The sequence below is a fragment of the Microcaecilia unicolor genome, chromosome 6, assembly GCF_901765095.1.
Source record: "Microcaecilia unicolor chromosome 6, aMicUni1.1, whole genome shotgun sequence".
Taxonomy (NCBI): Eukaryota; Metazoa; Chordata; class Amphibia; order Gymnophiona; family Siphonopidae; genus Microcaecilia; species Microcaecilia unicolor.
The window spans coordinates 60811066-60836565 of NC_044036.1; the positions used below are offsets into that span (position 1 = coordinate 60811066).

A 25500-nucleotide genomic window follows, 5' to 3' on the forward strand; every position below is an offset into this window, starting at 1 on the left:
AGCGATATTGCAGAAGGGCTGTCTGGTAAGGTTTGTCTCTTTGCGGATGATACCAACAGGGTGGACACCCTATAGGGCATGAATGACATGAGGAAGGACCTAGCAAAGCTTTAGGAATGGATCGATATTTGGCAACTAAAGGTTTAATACCAAACAATGCAGGGTCTTGCACTTGGATCGCAAGAATCCGAGGGAACAGTACAGTATAGGGGGTGATGAGCTTCAGTGTACGAAGGAAGAGCGGGACTTGGGGGTGATTGTGTCTGATAACCTTAAAGCTTTCAAACAGGTAGAAAAAGTGACGGTCAAAGCCAGACAGATGCTTGGGTGCATAAAGAGAGGCATGACCAGCAGGAAAAAGGAGGTGATAGTGCCACTGTATAAGTCTCTAGTGAGGCCCCATTTGGAGTACTGTGTGCAGTTCTGGAAACCGCACCTATGGAAAGATATAAACAGGATGGAGTCGGTCCAGAGGGCGCCTACAAAATTAGTAAGCGGTCTTGAACGCAAAACTTACAGGAATAGGCTTATGATCCTCAACAAGTATATGCTGGAAGAGAGAAGGGAGAGAGGAGACATGATAGAGACGCTTAAATATCTCAAGGACATTTACGTACAGGAAGAGAGCCTTTTTTAACTGAAAGAGAACTCTGGAATGAGGGAGCATATGACGAAGTTAAGAGGGAATAGGCTTAGGAGTAATCTAAGGAAGTACTATTTCACAGAAAGGGTGGTGGGGGCATGGAATTGCCTCCCGGTGGAGATTGTGGAGTCGAGGACTGTTCCAGAATTTAAAAAGGCATGGGATAAGCATGTGGGATCGCTTAGGAACAATAAGAGTTAGGGGTTACAGAGGATGGGCAGACTGGATGGGTCATATGGCCTTTATCTGCCGTCATGTTTCTATGTTTCTATATTGTGAGGACCTGAGCCTGGAATTGTTTCCAAAGATCATAATATGGTTTTTCCAAGGTGTTGGTCTCATACCCATGGTTCTTCGTTCCCATACAGCCATATCATTCATCCCTTTATCACACAATGCCAGCGGGGGTGAATCGTTTGATGTTCAGAAAGTCAGAATGGCTTTAGGTGCCATCATATCAGCCAGCCACACAAACCATTTCTGATGCTCCTTTAGGTTTGTAGTAATACATGTGTTACGACCCCCAGTAGCAATACTTCATATGTCCTGTCCCTTCCTTTCATAACACACTAATAAAATCTTTCTGCACATTATCATCATGTCCTGCCTAGACTACTACAAACTGTCCCCCATAAGTTTCCCATTGAACCATTTTCCATTTCGAGCTAATAAAAATTCAACTGCATGACACATTCTCTGTCAGTGTCACTACACTCACATATCCTGTCTTCTCAAGTCACTTTATTGGCTCCCTATATGTTCCACACCAGTTCAAGCTTGTCTTACTTGACCACAAGTGGATTGATTCTGAGCTCCTCATTACTTCTCCTTGCTTCTCTCTCTCTACAACCCCTCTCAGGTACTCTACTTCTCATGTAAGTCAATCATTTCTCATCCAGTGATTATCTTAAGAAGCTTCAAAGTGCCACTGCAGAAGGCACAATAATCAACTTAGACAGTCTGCTTGATTGGGCATTGGCCTGGGTAGGCCTACTTACAAAGGTAGATCTTCGAGGCTGATTTGGGAAAAAGATTCTTCTATTCAAAGAGACATAAGAATGAAATTCCAAAGCAAGGCACTATAACAAGTGGAATCTGAATGCTCACGCTGCACCAGTAGTACAAAAAGACAGCTGTTGTGAATTAATTGTAATACTCTCTGTGAACTGTGTGCAATAGTCAGGAAGGAAAGATAAGAAGAAATGCCTTTGTGTATAACTTTGTGTGTGACCATAAGGATCTTGTTTTGAATTCTATATCGAACTGGTAACCAATGATGTTGAATCAAGAGAGGAGTGACATAGTCATATCTTTTAGCATGACACAAGATTCCTATTGCTGTGTTCTGCACTGCCTACAAATACTTAAGTATAGAGATAGACCTACAAAGGTATTAAACACAAGACCTCCTATGCATCCAGTTTCTCCTTTTTGTGCAGCCAGCGTACAATCAGCGACCATCTACCCTTCAGAAAAATGTTGAAGACCCATCTCTTCAAGAAAGCTTACCCTAATGACCCAACTTAACTTTTTAAGCCCACCCACATGATTCCTGTCCTGACGATTAATATACCTTAGACCATGTCTCCCACTTGCCTTATGCTCATCCCTTAATCTTTTCCTCTCCGTCCTTCCTACTCCTTACCCCTCCCAATCTCTTTTCCTTTTGCTCATCCTAATTTTGTTTACCTCTCTATGTTCAATTCACATATCCTCAAAACCCCATTATCACTATTTTTATTATTATTTATTGCATTTGTATCCCACATTATTCCACCTATTTGCAGGCTCAATGTGGCTTACATAGTTTTGTAAACATTGTCATTACAGGATAGCAGATACATTTAGTGTTGTGTAGAAATTAAGTGAGGGAAGAGAGAAGAAGGAAGGGGGTGAGTAGGGTAATTATAGGAGGTGGGTTATCTTAACTGAGTGGGTTGGTGAGGTGGACTAGTGTGGCTATCGGTTCTCATTGTAGGCCTTGTTGAAGAGATAAGTCTTCAGAGATTTGCGGTAAACAGTTGTTTCATCAATTGTCTTCAGGTCTGTAGGCAATGCATTCCACAATTGTGTGCTTATGTAAGAGAAGGTGGTGGCGTGCATCTGCTTGTATTTTAGTCCTTTACAGCTGGGGAAGTGTAGGTTGAGAAATTTGCGGGATGATCTTGTGGCGTTTCTTGGAGGTAGGTCCACAAGGTTTATCATGTAGATTGGGGCGTCTGCGTGAATATTCTCTTTCAAGACTTTGTAATTCTATTTACTATGTAAGCCGAATTGAACCTGCTATCTGTGGGAAAGCGTGGGGTACAAATGTAATAAATAAATAAACAAAATAAAATACAGAGTGAGCAGCAATTACAATACAGTAAAGACCATCTCCAAATTTACCTTGTTGTTTTAACTGTTTACACTGACATTTGGTCACTGTACTATTTTTATGCTATTAATACAATGTAAGTTGTTTATAGCAAGATATACCTGTTGTACACCATCTTAGGTAAATCTCTTCATAAAGGTGGTTAATAAAGCTTATTAAATAAATTTTAAAAAATAAATAAAAATCTAAGCTACTAGAAAATCATGTTCGTTATCTGTTCTTCTCAAAACCATCCACCATTATTCCATTTCTCAGTGTAAATCTATTACCAACGGCAAAAGTGACTCTAAACTTTAAAATCCTTACCAATATCATATTTTGTGCCAGCAATATTTGCTGTTATTATTCCATGCTTTTTCTTCTTTGTTCTAGTCATTATCTGGCCTTGGACAGCCGAATCTGAATTGAAAGTGATGTCAGGAGATTCTTGATCTTCTTCAATAACATTGTTTAAAGGAAACAAAAATATAAACAAAAATAATAAATGGCAGGGAACATTTTATTACATATAATTTTACAATAAATGGAAAATATTCTAAGTAACTCATAAGCCAACAAAGGAAGGAATAAAGAAAGAAGTTGCTATACACACTACACAAAGAGGCTGCATCTTAAATTGTAAAGACAAGGGTCCTGAATTACAACAAACCATTTTCCCACAGGTACAAAAAAGAAAAAGACATCTTAATAAATTATTGTTATTGGGAGGAGGGGCTGGTGGTTGGGAGGCAGGGATAGTGCTGGGCAGACTTATACGGTCTGTGCCCTGAAGAGCACAGGTACAAATCAAAGTAGGGTATACACAAAAAGCAGCAAATATGAGTTATCTTGTTGGGCAGACTGGATGGACCGTGCAGGTCTTTTTCTGCCGTCATCTACTATGTTACTATTGTGATCTAGTTCTACGAAATATACACATCACTTTTTATATTTATATATTTTTATAACTTTTTAACATACAGTAACAAATTCTTATTCACCAATACATCTCTTTTTCTCTCCCTCTTACAACACTTTCCTATATTCCAAATATTAATTATTCTCCAATTAAATATAAAACCTGCCACTAACTTAAATAAAGAGACAAAACTCCCATTCCTCTGCTTCAGCATTGTACCAATTATTTCTAATGTCTATCAATTTTTCCTTCCTCATAATATAAACAAAGCTATTTTGTCAACCGGCAATTGTTGATGGCTCTAATGTTTTCCAATGTTGTGTGTACACAGCACTCTACAGAAACATAAGAAAAGGCCCTGCTCCTTGGAACTTACAATCTAGTCAAGACAGAAAACAAAAAAACAAAGGACTCCTTTTACTAAGTTGCACTAAATGCTAAGACGCCCATTTTATTCCTATGGGCTTCTTAGCATTTAGCACATGCTAATTACTAGTACACTTTAGTAAAAGGAGCCCAAACAACATACTTCCAGTTAAAATTGCAAAAAACCATGAGAGGGAGGATTTAAAGTAGAAGCTAGAGCTGTGATTGAAAAAGAAGCAACTTTTCATAGAATACAACTGTAAGACTTGAGGAATCTTAGGAGAGAGGAAGACCAAACAACAGCCAGCATGATTAAAAAGTGAGGTGAAGGAAGCTATTAGAGCTAAAAGAAAAACCTTCAGAAAATAGGAGAAGGAAACTATTGAAAATAATAAGAAACAGTATAAGAAATGTCAAGTCAAATGCAAAGTGCTGATAAGGAAGGCAAAGAGGGACTTTGAAAAAAAGATTGCATTGGAGGAAAAAACACATAGTAAAAATTTTTTAGGTATATTAAAAGGAAGAAGCCGGCAAAAGAATCAGTTGGACCGCTAGATGACCGAGGGGTAAAGGGGGCAATCAGGGAAGACAAAGCCATAGCAGAGAGATTAAATGAATTCTTTGCTTCGGTCTTCACCGAGGAAGATTTGGGAGAGATACCAGTGCCAGAAATGGTATTCAAAGCTGACAAGTCGGAGAAACTGAATGAAATCTCTATAAGCCTAGAGGATGTAATGGGGCAATTTGAGGAGTTTCAGATTTCCTGGACCGGATGGTGTTCGTTCCGGAGTGCTGATGGAGTTGAGGAATTGACTGGTGGAACTGTTGTTAGTAATATGTAATTTATCTTTGAAATCGAGTGTGGTGCCACAGGATTGGAGGGTAGCCCATGTGGTGCCGATATTTGGAAGGGGTTCTAGAGGGTATCCGGGAAATTATAGACCGGTGAGCATGATGTTGGTGCCGGGCAGGATGGTGGAGACTATTGTGGAGAGCAGGACGGCACAGCGTATTCGGAAGCGTGGGTTGGTGGGACAGGGCTAGCATGGATTTGGAGAGGGGAGGTCTTGCCTCACCAGTCTGTTGCATTTTTTTGAGGGTGTGAACAAATATGTGGATGGGGGCAGGGCCGTGCCAATACGGTAAGCAAGGTAAGCATGGCAGGGGGGCGCCGTCATTTGGGGGGGCGCCGCTGCACCATGCTTACCTCCTCACCCTCCCACTCCCATTGCCCAACTGCCCGCGCTCTCTTCTCTCCTGCAGCAAGATCCCTTTTTCTTTTATTAATACTTTTAATTTTACCTCCATCCGGCAGCGCAGCGTCAGTGCAGGAGGCGGCGCTCCTGGTCTAGCCTTCCCCTTCGCTCATGTTCCGCCTTCTTCTGACGTCATTTCCTTGACGTCAGAAGAAGGCGGAACATGAGCGAAGGGGAAGGCTAGACATGTCGGGAGCGCCGCCTCCTGCACTGACGCTGCGCTGCCGGATGGTCACGGAGGTAAAATTAAAAGAAAAAAAAAAGAAAGGGAATAGTTGCCGGAGAGTAGGGGAGAGAGAGGAGCATGCAAGGGCAGGGTTCATGGAAGGGAGAGAGAGGAATTGCTGGATAGGGTCAGGGATGAATGGAGGGGGCAAGGGACAGATGGGCATGAATTGATGGGAGGGTAGGGCTCAGGGAGAGAGGGGAATTGTTGGATAGGGATGAATGGAGGGGGCAGGGGACAGAGGGGCATGGATGGATATGGATTGCAGGGCAGGGCTCAGGGAGAGCAGGTAATTGCTGGATAGGGTGAATGGAGGGGGCAGGGGACAGAGGAGCATGGATGGGCATGGATTGCAGGGCAGGGCTCAGGGAGAGAGGGGAATTGCTGGATAGGGTGAATGGAGGGGGCAGAGGACAGAGGAGCATGGATGGGCATGGATTGCAGGGCAGGGCTCAGGGAGAGAGAGGAATTGCTGGATAGGGTGAATGGAGGGGGCAGGGGACAGAGGAGCATGGATGGGCATGGATTGGGAGGGCAGGGCTCAGGGAGAGAGGGAAATTGCTGGATAGGGTCAGAGATGAATGGAGGGGGCAAGGGACAGATGGGCATGGATTGATGGGAGGGTAGGGCTCAGGGAGAGAGGGGAATTGTTGGATAGGGGATGAATGGAGGGGGCAGGGGACAGAGGGGCATGGATGGATATGGATTGCAGGGCAGGGCTCAGGGAGAGAGGGGAATTGCTGGATAGGGTGAATGGAGGGGGCAGGGGACAGAGGAGCATGGATGGGCATGGATTGGGAGGGCAGGGCTCAGGGAGAGAGGGAAATTGCTGGATCGGGTCAGAGATGAATGGAGGGGGCAAGGGACAGATGGGCATGGATTGATGGGAGGGTAGGGCTCAGAGAGAGAGGGGAATTGCTGGATAGGGATGAATGGAGGGGGCAGGGGACAGGTGGGCATGGATGGATATGGATTGCAGGGCAGGGCTCAGGGAGAGAGGAGAAATTGCTGGACATAAAGGGGAGGGAAGAGAGATGAAGGAGATGAAATGAGGGAAAAGGAAAAGAGGAGAAAAATTGCACATGGATAACGAAAATAGGCAGAAGCTGAGGACCAGAAATGAAGAAGAAAGGAGGAAAGGAAAGAAATAAATGGAAAGGAAGCCCTGGAAACGGAGTTAAGAGGACAGATAGCAGCAGAATCAGATACTGGGCCAGCATGATCAGAAAAAGAAAGTCACCAGACAACAAAGGTAGAAAAAAATCATTTTATTTTCATTTTAGTGTTTGGAATATGTCCACTTTGAGAATTTACATCTGCTATCTTATTTTGCAATGTATAGCAATTTGTTTCTAAGAATATTGCTGACAATTCCTGTCAGTGTGGTAAGTGGTGAGCGATCATTTTCACCGGGGGGGGGGGGGGGGGGGCGCCAACTGATAGTCTGCAGGGGGGCGCCAGAGACCCTTGGCACGGCCCTGGATGGGGGCGAACCGGTTGATATTGTGTGTCTGAATTTTGGGGGGACATTTGTCGGGGTGCCTTGTGGGGGACTCCAGAGGAGATTGGAGACTCATGGGATAGGAGCTAGTGTCCTGTTGTGGCTTGGAGGCTGGTTGGATGATGGAGAGCAGAGAGTGGGGTTGAGTGGTTGGTGTTCTCGGTGGAGGGTGGTGGATGGCGAAGTTCCCCGGGGGTCTGTGCTGGGACCGCTGCTTTTTAACATGTTTGTGGGTGTTCTGGAGATGGGAGTGGCTGGTGGGGTAGTTGAATTTGCTGGCGACACAAGGTTGTTCGGAGTTGTTGAGTCGTGAGAGGATTGTTGGGGAGTACAGGGGGGCCTTGCGGGGCTGGAGGACTGGGCGTCTAGTTGGCGGGTGGCGTTTGGTGTGGGCGGGTGCGGGGTGGTGCGAGGTTGTATGTTGGGAGTCACCGACCAAAGGGGGTATCTTGGCGTCATTGTTGGTGGTGCATTGGGGTCCTCTGCTCGGTGTGTTGTGGTGGTTGGGAGGGCAAGTGGAATGTTGGGTGTTGTTGGGAGGGGAATGGAGGATAATATTGAGGACATTGTAGTGCCTTTGTGTTGGTCTGTGGTCAACTGCGCCTCGAGTGTTGTGTTCGGTTCTGGTCGCTGCGTCTCGGGAAGGATGTGGTGTTTGGAGGGGGTGCAGAGAGGGGCGAGCAAGGTTATGGGGGGGGGGGTGGACTTCCCTATGGGGGGGTGAAGTGTCTGGGTCTCTTCGGCTTGGAGAGAATACAGCTGTGGGGAAGATATGATAGAGGTCTATAAAATAATGAGTGGAGTGGAGCGGGTGGACATGGGCTGTTTGTTTGCTCTTTCTGGAAGTGCTGGGACTGGGGGGCATGCGATGGGGCTGCAGGGTAGTGAATTTGATATGAATTGGAGAACATTTTTCTTCACTCAATGTGTAATTTAAATCTGGAATGGTAAAGGCGGTTAGCTTGATGGGATTTATGGGGGGTCTGGACGGATTCCTACAGGAGAGGTCCATAGACCATTGTTAGGTTGACTTGGGGGAAGTCCGCTGCTTGTTTCTGGGGTGACAGCATGGAATGTGTTGGGCTTTTTTGGGATCTTGCCAGGCAGTGGTGTAGCCAGACTGCCAATTTTGGGTGGGCCTGAACCCAAAGTGGGTGGGCACAAAATTTTCTCTCTACCTCCCTCCCCCAGAAAAATTTAGTCACACTAATCGGACGCATTTGTTACACAGGGGTAAAGTGCTGCTTTTCAGTGCATCAAGTTTCAGAAAGTGATTTGTTTGATAGCCTGGCGCCCTTTTTGATGCACTTTCAGAGGCCGGGACCTCCTGCCTCAGGTCAGTGTGGTGCTGTTGTGGTGTCCTCTCCTGAACTGAGGAAGTATTGGTCTCTGAAATATTATTAACACAGGTACCATATTGCTTTGTCCTAGATTGAAAGTAGAATTGTTTTCTTTGCTTTTGTTGTATGGCCATTTGCTTTTTCTCATTGTGTTGCTCCCAGTCTCTGGGTTCTGCTTTCCTTCATTTTCATTTAACTCTTCTGCGCCATTTGTCATTTTTCTCTCCTTTTTCTTTGCTTTCTTCAATATTTTTCAGCCTCTCTCTCTCTCTGTCCAGATTTAGTTCATTCTTACTATCCATTCTTTAATTTCCTTCATCTACCTATGGCTTTTCATCTTTCTCACCCTTGTTCTCTCCGTGCCCCTTCCTCTTATTCTCCAGTCTTTCTCTACTCAACTCAACTTATTTCTCTCCACCAATACTTTGTAATCCCAATTACTATGTAAGCTGCATTGAACCCATAGGCGCCCTGTATAGGAGGCTTGGGGAAGCTAAGCCTCCCTAGCCCAATCGTAGACTGCTCTTTAAAAGAGATGGCGCCTAAACGCCAAAATGCTGCAGTGACCGGCGGTCTCTGCCTCCTCCCTCCCCCCTCCCGTGCGAGTCTTGCACCCCCACCTCATTCTCAGCCATCCATCCGCGTGGTCACTTTGTCTCGGCCTGAGGCATTCTCCCTCCGACGCCGGCGAATCAGCGATGCACATAGCCAGCCTTAATCTGCCTGCATCGGAGCGTCTCCCTCAGACGCGTCCCACCTCTGCGTAAAACAGGAAATTGAATTAGAGGAGGTGGGACGCGTCTGAGGGAGACGCTCCGACGCAGGCAGATTAAGGCTGGCTATGTGAATCGCTGCGTCGGAGGGAGAACGCCTCAGGCTTTAATAACGAGAGAGTAGAAGCGAGATCGAGGGACATGCTGTGCATGGAGAAAGGTGAAAAGGGAGATTAACGGAACATACTGGGCAAGGAGAAAAGTGGAAATGGGAGATCAGAGTGAGACATTAAGGTGGGAGGAAAGATTGGGAAAAATGAAGAAGGAAATGGAGATTGGAGGAGCATGCTGGATATTGTGGAAGGGGAGTTTGAGGGCATTCTGTGCACAGAGGAATGGGGGAGGAGAGATTGGGGAACATTCTGGGCTTGGACAGTGGAAAGGAAGATCGGGGAACATGGTGGAAGGGGAGATTGTGGGACATGCTGGGCATGGAGAAATGTGAGAAAGGAAATGGGGGGGTTCATGCTGGGCATGGAGGAGGGTAGAAAAGGGGCGATTAGGGTGACATGCTGGGCACAGAGGAGTGAAGGTGGGAGGTAAGATCAGGGGGTGGTGCTGGAGAGGAGGGAAGGTGGAAAGAGAAATCAGGGAGATGCTGGAGAGGAGGGAAGGTGGAAAGAGAAATCAGGGAGATGCTGGTTAGGAAGGAAGGTGGAAGAGAAAACCAGGAAGAGATGCTGGGCAAGAAGGAAGGGGGAAGAGAAAACTAGGAAGAGATGCAGGGCAAGAAGGAAGGGAAGAAAGGAGAGATGCTTGGCATCAATGGAAAGAAAAGAGGAGAGAGGGGAGATGTTAGAAATGGGTGGGGAAAGAGATGCAGAGCTAGATAGAAGCAGTAAAAAGAGGGAGCTGGAAGACTGGAGGATGAGAAAGAGGGATAAAGTTTGAGAGGCAAAAAATGTATTGGGGGAAGATGAGCATGAAAAAAATCAATGTCTGAGTGCAAGAAATTGAGAAAATATAACATGGCAAATGAACAGGAGGCCCTGGACAGTGATCTAAGGGATACAGAGAGAGAATGAGACTACTATGCTTAGAAAAATAGCATTACCAGGCATAAAAGTAGAAAAATAATTTTATTTTCCATTTATTGATTGAAATTTGTCAGCTTTGGGAATTAAAATCTGCTATCTGTATATTTTGCACTGTACATAAAGAAGGTTGCTGGACATGGGTGGATGGAGGGGACAGGAGGGTTGCTGGACATGGATGGAGGGGAGGGAAGAGTGAGGAAGGAGATGAGATGAGGGAAAAGGAAGAGAGAAAAACTGCACATGGAGGAAGAAAATAAGCAGAAGCTGAATCCACTGGACAGTCAAGTCTGTGGAGGACCCAGTTTTTACTGACGGATGTAGGGCAAGAAATGAAGAAGAAAGGCGGAAAGTAAAGAAATAAATGGAAAGGAAGCCCTGGAAACTGAGTTAAGAGGACAGATAGCAGCAGAATCGGATACTGGGCCAGCATGATCAGAAAAACAAAGTCACCAGACAACAAAGGTAGAAAAGATCATTTTATTTTCATTATAGTGTTTGGAATATGTCCACTTTGAGAATTAGGTTCTCAACATTAAAAGTTTATATTTATTTACTTATTTATGGCATTTTATCCCACATTAAACATGAATTAGGGTGTTTTGTGGCTCTATACGTATCATGATATTATGATCCCTTGTTTCATATTGTTGACGGTCTGCATTTTCCGTATGGGTGGTATATTGGTGTATTAGGTTCTGCCCAGTGTAATATTTATGGTACAGTAAGGTTCTGAGTGTGTTTTTGCACAAAGTTGTGCATAGTGTTTTGTAGTTGAGCGATTGTGGCTAGTATATGCTTTGAGCAACCAATTTATTCTTTGACATATGATACATTGCTAATATCTAAATTTAATAAAAGGTATTAATTGTGACTTATTTTTATTTATTTTTTTTGTGTTATCAGACAATTATGGATTTAAGCTCCACCCCTGGCCCCACCCCTAACCCCGCCCCCTTTAGCCTCCCCAAACAGTTGGGCCACTGACCGCCTATGATTGAACCTGCTTTGAGTGGGAAAGCGTGGGGTACAAATGTGATAAATAAATAAATAAAAACCAATGAGGGGCCGATGCTCAAAGACCCATAGTAAAGTGAAGACTCTACTGTGAAATCAGTGCCAAATAATTGCCACAGCATACTCAAATTAATAAGCATGCAAATTACTGCCACATTAAAATCAGAGAAGTAATCTGAAGCTTTGTGCAAAATGTTAACTTACCTGTCAGTGCCTGAGTAGTGAGTAGCTCAGGCACTCATAGAAAGGTATACCATGACCTACATCAGCCCCTTATCCCCAACATGACACTTCTCCCAGCTGCCACCCCCCAAAAAAATATCCCTGGTGTCTAGCAGCACTCACTTCTCCCCCACATGGCCAACCATCTCACAACCCGACCCCCCTTCCCCAAATTAAAAAAAAATGCCCTGGTGGTTGAGTGGCCTTCCTCAGCCCCCTCCCCTCCCCAGTCACTAATTGCCCTGGTGGACTAGTGGAAGTCCTCCCTCCTACCCCCATACTTCATATGAGGCAGGAGCGATGCCCACTCACTCCTGCTTCCAGGCACTATTTTTGAAATGAAGGTGCCCTACCTTGCGCTATGCATCCTGGAATGCGCTGGGCAAAGCTTATTTACCATATAAAGGAGTTTTTCCCAGGATACACTGCCTGGGGCAGGGTGCCACCATATTGAAAATAAAGGGGCCTGGAGACAGACGAGTAGGCATTGCTCCTGCCTTCTATGAGATATGGTGGTCTGGTGGGGTGGGTGGACATCTGGTAGACTACAGGGCATTTTTATTATATTGGGGAAGCAGGGTTGGAGCCAATGCTCACTATGTGTTAGGTCAGGTCAGAAAGGGGGCCATTAGACCATCAGGATAATTTTTTTTTAATTAAGGGAAAGGGGACCAAGTGGGGTTGGGTCGGGTTGGGCTGGGCTCAGCTGGGAAGGGTAGAGCCCAAACAAAACCAGGATCTTTGGTTTATTCTGAAACCAAATCTGTGACCAAAATTGGCCACTTGATTTCAGCCAAAACCGAAGATGAAAACAAAACTGGCCCCACTCTCTCACCCATCTACTGGTCAGCCCCCTCCCAAACCCAATCCTCGGCAGCAGCCCCCTTGGGATATCCCAGCAACAGTCCCCTTATGCACTCCCCCAGCAGCAGCCAATTCCTGGGCCTACCCTGTTTCTAGTGGGTATTGAATGCTTGAATGATGCCCATTCACTCCTGTGCATAGCCAGCTCCCCCTTTAAAATGGCTTCTGTGACTTCCAGCGACAATCTCTGTTAATTGACGCTGATGCCTAGTTTTTTCTCCCCCTCCACCCCATTGCATATGTATTTATGATTCTTTCCTTTGATGGTGTGAGGGATTATGGTTTTTATTTCATATTTTGTACTGTCTTGTTGTAGCTTGTTAGCCACATTGAACTCGAATTTGTGCAGGAAAATGTGGGGTACAAATGTTATAAATGCAAATACCACTTGTATTTCTCTGTCCGGAAATGGCAATCGCCATTACAGCATAATGTAAGCCACATTGAGCCTGCAAATTGGTGGGAAATTGTGGGATACAAATGCAACAAATAAATAAATAAATCTTGTGAGACTGTCACAGGACATCTCAGCGGCCATATTGAGACTGCTCCTACTTATGCTGGTTCTAATCTCCAGTCTCTTCTGCTTATGCTGGTTCCAATCGCAAAATGGTCATGGGACCTCCCGTGACAGTTTCACAAGACTGCTGCTGGAAGTCCCGGAAGTCATTTTAAAGGAAAAGCAGTATCGCAGAGGAACAAGTGGGCTTTGCCCCAAGAGGCCACTAGACCACCAGGGTTTCTTAAGGTAGGCCCAGGGAGGGCTTACAGGTGGTCGGGCAGCCTGGAAGGTAGGAGACTGATGGTGGGAGGGGTCGGTGGCAGAGACTGATTGTGGCGGGGGAGGGGGGAGAATTTTAGTTTCAGCTAAAAATGCCCTGGCATTTTAAGCTGAAACCCGAGCCTGTATTTCGGGCCAGTTTCAGTGTCAAACCCGAACTGAAATTCAGTCAGCCTAAAAGGGGGAGGGGGCAGCAAGAAGAAGTCTGGGGCAGGGCGGTCAGGTTGGAGAGAGAGAAGGAGTGTCCAAAACACCTCTCCTCTGAACCAACTCTTCTACACTGCTTTGGAAGTGGCATAAAGTTTCTCATTGCTAAACACGCATGAGAAACTTTTTTTTTTAGAGCATGGCTGCAGTGTGGGTAAATGGCCACATTAACATGCATTTAAATGCGTTTTTAATGTTCTGTGCTAATGGTTTCAGCACCCATGCTGAAATCATTAGAGCATCCATGCAGCCAGAACTGTGACCCCGAAGGAAGCCTCTGCTCGAGAAGACACATCCAAACAATAATGCTTAACAAAGGAATAAGAAGAAGACCATGTCACTGACTGACAGACCTCTGCCAACAAAATTGCCTTAGATTCTGCCAAAGAAGTCACCAAAAAATTACTTGTGTTGGGCCTCTCTACTCTTCTGTGTTCTTTTCTGCAGTTGAGAACTGAATTTACAGTGAGAAGGACCACGGCATGGTAGGCACCAGTTGTGAGTATCAGTCACAGACATGGACTTACCACACAGACCTACTGGAAGGTTTTTGGTACACATCCTGAAAAACTGAGCAAAATCAAACAACTCAATTTTCAAACATGTTGTTTTTTTTCTGCGAATGGGTCTCAGGCCTAAGTAGGCCACGAGCCACAAAAAAACTAAGAAAACTTAAAAAGTGCCACAAAAGTCTAAAATGAGTAAGGGGGACAGAATAAAATTAAAATAATAGTCCTGTGCTGCTGCATGAAAAACAAAAGGGCAGGAAGGCCAGGAAAAATTGCCTGTAAAGTTGCATGTCAGAGACAAATCATCAGAAGACCTCTGCGGAGAAAACGAAATTGTGGGTCCAAAGCGAGTTAGGCAGGTGGGATGGCAAGACTGCATGCACAGTCGGGCCTTTCAAAAGCTTCCCAGAAGGCTCCATCAGTGATGTGCTGTTATGCCAAGGCCATTTTTACCACAGCCATAAAAATACCTTTTTTTTTCCATTAATGGCCACATACTAATGCTGCCATTAGTGTACAGTCATTTTTTTAATTGCCTCATGAGCATTTACTGCCACATAATTTTTAGGTGGTAAGGGCCCACGTGGCATTTGTATGCCAACCAGTTAGCGTGCAATAATGTAGATGTGCTAGCTGGTTAGCACAGGAATTCCCACTCTCTGCCCATGACATGCACCCTCCAAAAAAATAAGAAAAATGCTTTAGCGTGTGCAGATTTCAATATTACCGCAGGACACCTGAGCAATCCCACGATACTCCATTTTTTGCTGTGTTAGGCACACATTAGCACTATACCATGGTTCAATGACGAACTAAAAAAAACTCAAAACACCATCCAGGAAACTTGAACAAGCATGGCAAAAAATAAAAGATGAACATACACTCAATGCATGGAAACATATACATAGAAAATACAAATATGCAATAAAACAAACCAAAAGGTCCTACTACAAAACCAAATTAGGACCGGATTACAAAGATATGAAGAAACTATTCCAACTCGTAAATAAGTTACTAGACACCACCTCTATCACCACAATGAACACAGACATCCCACCCGCAGACAAACTTGCTAACTACTTTAACGAAAAAGTAATAAAATTACGCAGCACACTTCCTCATCCCAGCACCGACATCAAAAACTTCTTCAACGATCTGGACCTAACCTCCGATGGATACCCAGCTGACCACATCTGGACAACATTTAATCTCCTCAACTCCGAATCAGTTACACAAGCGACTCACAGGTTCGCCAAGACCCACTGCAAACTAGATACATGTTCCAGTCATCTACTAAAATCTGCCCCCAACCGATTCATAACAGACTTCACATCCCACCTAAACTTCATGTAACAACAAGGTCTCTTCCCTGAGGAATATGGCAACATCCTACTCACCCCAATACCAAAAGACGCCAAGAAAAGCACAAACGATCTCACCAACTACTGCCCAGTTGCGTCTATCCCACTAGTAATAAAAATGATGTAGAGTTTGGTGACTAAACAGCTTACGGAATACCTGGACAAGTTCTCAATATTACATAATTCACAATCAGGATTCCGCTCCCACCATAGTACCGAAACTGTCCTAGTCACCCTCCTGACCAAATTCAAGCAGGAGATAGCCATAGGTAAAAACATACTCCTCCTCCAGTTCGACATGTCGAGTGCATTCGACATGGTAAACCACAACATACTACTAAGACTTGGCCATTCGGGATTGAAGGAAATGTACTTAATTGGATTAAAGGTTTTCTAACCACCAGAACTTATCAAGTAATATCAAACTCAAAACATATCACCACCATGGAAAGCAGTCTGCGGAGTACCTCAAGGATCACCATTATCACCAATACTCTTCAACATGATGTTGATTCCACTTACACAGTCCTCAGTGCTTTTTTTGTGCCGGTACGCACCGGTACGGCGTAACGGCACCTTTTTTGAAGGTCCGACGGCTCTCCTCCCTCCCTCCCCCGAGCTAACCTACAGGGTCCCTCCGCTACTCTGTGCCGCCAGACGACCCTCCTGCCACCCGACTCGGCCGGCACCTGACCCAGCATTTAAAAAAATTCTACGAAGCGGAGGCCCGGTGCTCGCGTCTGAGAATAAAAGAAGAAAAAATCGCTTCGTCGGCCGGCCTTCCCACTCTGTCCCGCCCTCTGATGTAACTTCCGCAAGGGCAGGACAGAGTGGGAAGACCGGCCGACGAAGTGATTTTTTCTTCTTTTACTCTCAGATGCGAGCACCGGGCCTCTGCTTCGTAGAATTTTTTTAAATGCTGGGTCAGGTGCCAGCCGGGTCGGGTGGCAAGAGGGTCGTCTGGCAGCACGGAGTAGTGTGTAAGGAGGTTGGAGGGTCTAAGCAGGTCAGGAGGAGGTATGGGGCCAGACTACATTCCCCACAAGACACTGAGAGAAGGGATCGGGGGGGGGAAGGTCCCAAAACCCAGTATGGCCCCCACTTGGAAGGGAGGGGGAAAAGGACTGGAAAGAGCAGCTGCTATGGCAGACGAGGGCCAGAAGGGGGAGCAGGGATGACAAAGCTCAATTCCCTTGGGTTAAAAATCAGTACAAGATTCCTTCCACCTGGGACGGGGAGGAGGTCTCCAACCAACAGCCTAGCAGAGAGGCAGAGTTAATGGAGTGCTTGGAGGAAGGAGAGGCTGGAAGGAGCAGCACCCCAGGTTTGGAGGAGCCAGTTGACATGGACTGTAATTGTACTTTGGGGCAGAGTTGCAGGGACTGAAGGCAGTGGGTGGTCACAGGAGTCAATTAGCTGTGTTGTGGGCGGTGTACATAGAGAAGTCCAGAATTATTGCCAAAGTTGCCCCTCCTGTCAGCGGTTGGTGGACCGATACCCTCCCAGGGCACCTATAGTACCATTGTCTATTATTGGGGAACCTATGCGAAGGATGGCTATGGACATTGTGGGACCCCTCATCAGAACACCTAGGGGTTTTGCATACATTTTAGTAGTCATGGATAGGGCCACTAGGTTTCCCTGGGCCTTCCCAATGAGAAATATACAAGCTACTGGTATAGCGACTCAATTGGTCAAGCTTTTCTGTGAAGTGGGATTCCCACGAGAAATGCTTACGGATCAGGGGTCCAATTTCAAATCTAGACAGTTAAGAGAACTGTGGGAAGCTTTTAACATACGCCACATTACCACAGCTGCCTACCATCCCCAGACAAACGGGATGGTAGAGCGATTTAATAAAACCCTTAAGCAGATGTTGAGGAAAGGCTTGAAAGGGAAATATGAGGATTGGGACCAGTTGTTACCCTATGCTTTATATGCTTGTAGGGAGAATATCCAAACATCCCTAGGGGTATCCCCCTTTGAACTGGTCTTTGGACAATTGCTGCGGGGCATTCTGGACATAATTCAGGAGGCATGGGTAGAGAGAGAGGAAGAGCCCAGGGAGGTTAGTACATACCAGAGGGAGTTAAGAGCAAGGATTCAGAGGGTCACGGCGTTTGCGCAGGAGCAGAGCCAAGAGAGCCAGAAAGGATATTATGACCGGGGCACAAAAGTAAGGAAATTTCAAGTGGGAGATAAAGTGCTCATCATGGTGGCCTCAGACCCCCATAAGTTTACTTCTCAGTGGAAGGGACCCTGCGTGGTGACAGCCAGAGTAGGCCCATGGACATATCGGGTAAGGCATGCGAAAGGTAGGATTCAGACCTACCATGTAAATATATTGTAACCGTGGATAGAGAGACAGGGGTTTGTGGCGGTCCCTGAAGAGGAGTTGGGTCCTCAACTAAGTGATGTACAGGAGGGGGGGAAACCTGTTATTGGCGAGTCTCTAGCCCATGGGCAGAGGCAACGGGTAAGGGAAATGATAGAGGAGTTTCAGGATGTTATCAATCCCCTACCTGGGGAAACCCATTTGGTGGCCCATGATATCATCACCGAGCCGGGTAGGATTGTAAGGCAGAGGCCCCATAGAACACCCGAATTTAAGAGGAAGGAAATTATAAGGCAGGTACAGGAAATGATGGACTTAGGTATCATAGAGGAATCAGTTAGTCCCTGGTCCAGTCCAGTGGTGTTGGTACCAAAGAGTGATGGGTCTCAGAGGTTTTGTATAGATTTCCAAAGGGTGAATGCCATATCCCGATTTGATGCTTATCCCATGCCCCGAATAGATGACTTACTGGACAAACTGGGGCGTGCTCAGTATTTAACTACCTTAGATCTTACGAAAGGGTATTGGCAAGTGCCGCTGACAGAGGAGGCTAAGCCCAAAACAGCCTTTGGCACCCCTATAGGGTTATTCCAATTTAGACGAATGCCATTTGGGTTAAATGGGGCGGCGGCGTGCTGCCAACGATTGGCTGATCAGTTGCTGAGGTGGCATTCGGACTACGCAGCCGCGTACATGGATGATATTGTCATTTTTAGCTCAGATTGGGAGTCCCATTTGCCCAAAGTCAAAGCTGTGCTAGAATCCCTCAGGCGGGCGGGCCTAACAGTGAACCCAAAGAAGTGCGTGTTTGCTAGTGAAGAGGTAAAATACTTGGGATACATTGTGGGAGGGGGAGTTATCAAACCCCTAAGGGATAAAGTGCAGGGAGTGCGTGATTTTCTGCTGCCCCACACCAAAAAACAATTGAGGGGGTTTTTGGGGCTGATAGGATATTATCGCAGATTCATTCCTAGATTTGCGGAGAGGTCAAGCACCCTTACTGACATGCTGAGGAAAAGGTGCCCTAATGTCCTAAAGTGGACAGAGGCAGGTCGTGGGGAGTTCCAAATATTGAAAGACCTCCTGTGTCAGGAACCGGTCTTAAAAGGAATAGATTTTGAGAAGCCCTTCCTGTTACAAACAGACGCCTCAGAGACGGGCTTGGGGGCTGTGTTATCCCAAGAGTTTGAAGGGGAGGAGCACCCTGTCCTTTTTCTGAGTAGGAAACTGCACCCGGCAGAGCAGCATTACGCTGTTATAGAGAAGGAGTGTTTGGCTATAAAATGGGCTATAGAAACTCTGAAATACTATCTGCAGGGCAATCCTTTTGTTTTGATTACTGACCACACGCCTCTGAAATGGCTCCAACAAATGCAGGGGCAGAATGCCAGGCTCACCCACTGGTATTTAGCGTTACAAGCTTTTTCCTTTGAAATACAGCATAGGGCGGGGAAGCTTCACAGGAATGCTGACGCCCTGTCCCGAATTGCAAACTCCCCAGCAAGTAGCCTGGAAGAAGCAGGGAGTCGCAATTATTTAAAGGGGGGGTGTGTAAGGAGGTTGGAGGGTCTAAGCAGGTCAGGAGGAGGTATGGGGCCAGACTACAATCCCCACAAGGCACTGAGAGAAGGGATCGGGACGGAAGGTCCCAAAACCTGGTATGGCCCCCACTTGGAAGGGAGGGGGAAAAGGACTGGAAAGAGCAGCTGCTATGGCAGACGAGGGCCAGAAGGGGGAGCAGGGATGACAATGCTCAATTCCCTTGGGTTAGAAATCAGTACAAGATTCCTTCCACCTGGGAGGGGGAGGAGGTCTCTAACCAACAGCCTAGCAGAGAGGCAGAGTTAATGGAGTGCTTCGAGGAAGGAGAGGCTGGAAGGAGCAGCACCCCTGGTTTGGAGGAGCCAGTTGACATGGACTGTAATTGTACTTTGGGGCAGAGTTGCAGGGACTGAAGGCAGTGGGTGGTCACAGGAGTCAATTAGCTGTGTTGTGGGCGGTGTACTGCCATTCTGCAACCACCCAAGCGGAAAGACTTTTAAAACTGAAACCCAGACTGTTGCACTGGGGAAGAACTTGGATTTAAAGGGAAGTTTTTTTTTCTTGTTGCTTTGTTTTGGACAATGAATGGTACTTTAACCCCCTTGAACTGAGATTTTGTGGAGGAGGGGAAATAAACTGTTTGGAACTAAAAGCTGTCTGGAAGGACTTTGTTTGTGGACTGCTGAAGGGAGCCTACCACCCCCTGAGGGTTTGCTACCGGGATTACAGATATTACAAGTGGAGGGACCCTGTAGGTTAGCTCGGGGGAGGGAGGGGTCGGAGAGGGGGGCTCAGATGGGAGGGGGGCTCAAATGAAAATGGATGGTTGGAGGGAGGGGGAGCAGGGGAACGAGGAGAATCACTGGACATGGGTGGAGGGCAAGGGGGACCGGGGGGGTTGTTTGCGGGACGCCTGGACATAGGTGGATGGCAGGGGAGGGCAGGGGGGAGCAGGAGGGTCGCTGGACATGGGTGGATGAAGGGGAGGGGGTTTCTGGACATAGGTGGATGGCAGGTGAGAGCAGGGGGGACAGGAGGGTCGCTGGACATGGGTGGGTGGAGGGGAGGGGGGATTCTGGACATAGGTGGAGGGCAGGGGGGACAGGAGGGTCGCTGGACATGGGTGGATGGAAGGGAGGGGGGTTTCTGGACATAGGTGGCTGGCAGGGGAGGGCAGAGGGGTCGCTGGACATAGGTGGATGGCAGGGGAGGGCAGAGGGGACAGGAGGGTCGCTGGACATGGGTGGATGGAGGGAAGGGGGTTTCTGGACATAGGTGGAGGCAGGGGGGACAGGAGGGTCACTGGACATAGGTGGAGGGCAGGGGGGACAGGAGGGTCGCTGGACATGGATGGATGGAGGGGAGGGGGGTTTCTGGACATAGGTGGAGGGCAGGGAGGACAGGAGGGTCGCTGGACATGGGTGGATGGAGGAGAGGGAAGGGAGGGAGAGAGAGAAGAAATGCTGGACATGGGTGGATGGAGGGGAGGGCAGGGGGCAGAGGAGGGTTGCTAGACATGGGTGGATGGAGGAGAGAGAAGAAATGCTGGACATGGATGGAAATGAGGGAAAAGGAAGAGAAGAGAAAAACTGCACATGGATGTAGAAAATAGGCAGAAGCTGGATCCACTGGACAGTCAAGTCTGCGGAGGACCCAGCTTTTACTTACGGATGTAGGGCAAGAAATGAAGAAGAAAGGCGGAAAGTAAAGAAATAAATGGAAAGGAAGCCCTGGAAACGGAGTTAAGAGGTCAGATAGCAGCAGAATTGGATACTGGGCCAGCATGATCAGAAAAACAAAGTCACCAGACAACAAAGGTAGAAAAAATCCTTTTATTTTCATTTTAGTGTCTGGAATATGGCCAATTTGAGAATTTACATCTGCTGTCTTATTTTGCACTGGGTATACTGGAGCAACAGCTTACAGAAATTATTTATAATGAAAAAAAATCACATTATTTTTTTCTCCTATACTAGTATAATATTTTCAATGATGTCTGTTTATATGTGCTATGGCTGGTATAAGGGGTGTGGCTAACGTTGGGGGTGGCTATAATAGGGGTGGAGTCATATGTGGTGACTCCGCCCAAAATGAGTACCGGCACCTTTTTTTCTACAAAAAAAGCACCGACAGTTCTTATCTAATCGAGGCCTCAACCCGTTCATTTACACAGATGATGTTACAATCTACATCCCCTTCAGACATGACTTGACAGAAGTAACTAATAAAATCAACGATGGCCTGAACATCACGGACTGCTGGGCAAACTCATTCCAACTGAAACACTGAAAAAACACACTGCCTCATCCTTTCCTCTCAACATAACAAGTACAAACTCACAACCATAAATACCCCAGGACACACCCTCCCTACCTCAGGCAACTTGAAAATACTCGGTGTTACACTCAACCACAGCCTTACTCTCGCGAGCCAAATAAACTCTGTAATAAAGAAAATGTTCTATTCAGTGTGGAAGCTCAAATGATTAAAACCTTTCTTCCCAAGGGAAACCTTTCGAAACCTAATACAATCAATGGGCCTAAGTCATGCAGATTATTGCAACGGAATCTACACAGGTTGCAAAGAACAACTCATTAAAAAACGCCAGACTGCCCAAAATACAGCAGCCAGGCTGATATTCAGCAAAACACGCTTCGAAAGTGCCAAACCCCTTCAAGAAAAGCTGCACTGGCTCCCAAAGAACGGATCATCTTCAAAATCTGCACTTTAGTCCACAAAATTATATATGGCGTAGTCCCAGGATACATGATAGACCTTATAGATCTACCAACAAGAAACAGAGTCGGATCGTCAAGATCATACCTAAACCTACACTACCCAAATTGCAAAGGACTGAAATACAAAACAACTTAAGCATCCGGCTTCTCCTACATAAGCGCACAACTATGGAATGGCCTCCCAAAAGCTGTGAAAACAATCCATGACCACCTGAATTTCAGAAATCACTAAAAAACCAACTCTTCAAAAGACCTACCCCGACGACTCTACGTAAACCTCTTCACCCAGAAACACAGCATGCCTAATGATCGTACTAGACAACACACAATCTTCATCCCTTCCGACCCTCCACATATACCTCATTCAATCACTATACAACCTTGTATTTGCTATCAACTGACTGGGCAAACACCTTGACAGTACTATGTAAGCCACATTGAGCCTGCAAATAGGTGGGAAAATGTGGGATACAAATGCAACAAATAAATAAATAAATAAAACATAGCTTAGTAAAATGACCTATTAATATGATAACATTTCTGTATTGAGAATTCATACCTCTCTCGCTGACAAAAGATGGCATTGTGTACTGTGATGATATCGAAGCTGTATAACAATTCTGTGCCAAGCTCTCAGGACACTGGAGGGGCTTCACCAGTCAACCTACTATAAGCTCTCATCATACCATCTCACAGAAAAAAGCCTCGGGTTCTGCTGCATTTCAAAATGATGTGTTAGTTACCCCACAGGTGAAAAAGACTATTCTCAATATCACAATGCAAGACCAGACATAATTCATTCTTCTAGAAATCATGTATCTAAGCAACGGAATTTGTTACCTTTATGTAAATTTTATATATCCCACTTCAAATATACAGGTTAGAACTTACAGCAACTGTAAAACTGCAGTTCTTTACAATAGCCATTTGCTATGCCTTATAGATTGCTGGAGACTGACTGATTTGTATAATTACGTTTTAATCTCCTCTGAACTAATGGTAATCAGATTATTACAATCTAAAACTGACCAGATCTAGAAACCTGTACAAAATTTAAATCACAAAGTACAGGTATGATCTAATTCACATGTCATGAAACTTGGAAAATCCACCCCACTGCCAATAAAAACTATGCATTTTTCTTTCCATGCAGGCTGATAAATAGATTTTTCTCTCTCCCCACGCAAAAAATATCAGAAATGAATTTCACCATGATCCTATGGTTAAGTATAGGCTAAATACGTTCTAATTCAAAATGTATATAAGTATTTACCTTGTAACATTTAATGAATATAGGTAGGTGCATCAGTAGAAAAGACAGATTTCAACAAACTGGACCACATTAGTAGTGCTGAATTATCCTGCAAAACACATAAAAAATCTAATTATTTCTTATACTTTTTGGCAATTTCACTAATGTGAGCAGTAACTGTACTCATAAATCTAATTTCAGAAGTGGGTGCTCGAAGGAAAGGGAGATAATGGTAATCAATCAATTAAATATATTCCTCATATACCTTTCTATTTAACCAAATGCTAATGATGTGATCTATAATCAAAATAACAGTAAAAATCAAAACACAACATGGAGGAGGAGTGGCCTAGTGGTTAGGGTGGTGGACTTTGGTCCTGGGGAACTGAGGAACTGAGTTTGATTCCCCACTTCAGGCACAGGAAGCTCCTTATGGACTCTGGGCAAGTCACTTAACCCTCCACTGCCCCATGTAAGCGGCATTGAGCCTGCCATGAGTGGGAAAGCGCAAGGTACAAATATAACAAAAAATAAATAAATAGGGGCCTAGTCACTAAGGGGTAGATTGCATCAACAAACGTAAAAAATCAAAATCGTTAAAGGCCCTAACGATTTTAAAAAACGAAGAATGCACCAAAAAAAAAAAAGTCACACTGCTCCAGATCGGTATAGAAACGTACAATGTATCAAAGAATCACAATACACATCGTTAATCGGCCCCCAAATCCTGCGCAGAGCAGCCAAGCGTTATGTTAGCTGCTCTGCGCCATGCCACAAACAGTCAAAACACAGTCAAATCACAAGCACATGGCTCCCAAATCAAACAAAAAGAAAAAAAAAGGGTCGGGAGGGGGCAAGGGCGCTCATCAGGAGCGTCCTGTACGGACGGCCTTGCCCCCCCCCCCCCCCCCCGCTGCTCCCCACTTTCCGCCGCTCCCCCCACCCGAAAAAGCAAAATTCAAGCAGCCCTGCTCCCCACTTTCCGCCGCTCCCCCCACCCGAAAAAGCAAAATTCGAGCAGCCCCTGCCCCCCCTCCCTTCCTCACTACTCTCTCACCTCAGCTCCGCCTCCCGACATCCTCCGTCCTGTGCCCCGCCCCCTTTGGGGTCGTCGCCGCCATTCCCCTCCTCCATCGGGCCCCCCTCCCTCTTACCGGGCCCGTGCAGCGCCTCTCTCCTCTGTCCGAAGGCGCTGCTACGGGCAAGAAGAAAGCCTGATGCCTGCCTTCGCCCAGCTTCGATGGCGCGTCTTTCTCCTGCTGGCCCGCCCCTGTTGACGTCGGTTACCTACGTAGGTTACTGACGTCAGACAGGGGCGGGCCCAGCAGGAGAAGACGCGCCATCGAAGCTGGGCAAAGGCAGGCATCAGGCTTTCTTCTTGCCCGTGCAGCGCCTTCGGACAGAGGAGAGAGGCGCTGCACGGGCCCGGTAAGAGGGAGGGGGGCCCGATGGAGGAAGGGAATGGCGGCGACGACCCCAAAAGGGGGCGGGGCACAGGACGGAGGATGTCGGGAGGCGGAGCTGAGGTGAGAGAGTAGTGAGGAAGGGCGGGGGGCAGGGGCTGCTCGAATTTTGCTTTTTCGGGGTGGGGGGAGCGGCGGAAAGTGGGGAGCAGCGGGGGGGGGCAAGGCCGTCCGTACAGGACGCTCCTGATGAGCGCCCTTGCCCCCTCCCGACCCTTTTTTTAATTTTTATTTATTTATGTTTTTCTGACGTCCTTTGGACCAATCACAGCGCTTTTAGCTCTGCTAATGCGCTGGGATTGGCTCAAAGTTTGTTTATTTTTCTCTTAATGATTTTTCCTGGCACAGAGCTGTCCTAACGAGTGGTCCAGACCTGTCGTTAGTTTTCCTGCCTTTTTCCTGCGTAAAGGCAATCGGAAAAGGTTAGTGCATGTCGTTTCAATGGGGTTTTCACACTAATTGCTCATCTCCATTCCGTTTTCGTTAGCTGCTGGCTTCCTCGGTAAAAGCCCTTTGATGCATGCAACGGATCAAATTTTCCTCGTTGGAGAGTCATTAAAGGCTCATTTAGCTTTAGTGCATCTGCCCCTAAAGCATAAACACTCTTAATTTGTGTTAAACCTGATGCTTAACACCCAAGCAACCCCTGCAATGCAGGGAGGATCCACTTCAGAAGATTTGTGAATGATTGTAAGTGGATCCCCTGCACTGGAGGGGCTGCCTGTGTAAAATTTATAATCTATACGACTCTAATCTACTTCTGTCTGAAACCACTTCAATACAAAATAGTAGATA

General features: G+C 46.3%; 1 protein-coding gene across 3 annotated transcripts in view; it reads right to left on the reverse strand.

The window, feature by feature from the left end:
* TTLL7 (tubulin tyrosine ligase like 7) overlaps positions 1-22701 on the reverse strand; it is a 324337-nt gene extending 301636 nt beyond the window's left edge. For all 3 annotated transcript variants that reach the window (XM_030206297.1, XM_030206296.1, XM_030206299.1), the window contains exons 1-2: positions 22550-22701; positions 3327-3455 (exon numbers count right to left, since the gene is read on the reverse strand). In XM_030206297.1, the coding sequence (XP_030062157.1) occupies positions 3327-3455; positions 22550-22574 (154 nt within the window). In that variant the 5' untranslated portion in view covers positions 22575-22701. The remainder of the gene's footprint in view (positions 1-3326; positions 3456-22549) is intronic.
* Between the last annotated feature and the right edge of the window lie 2799 nt (positions 22702-25500).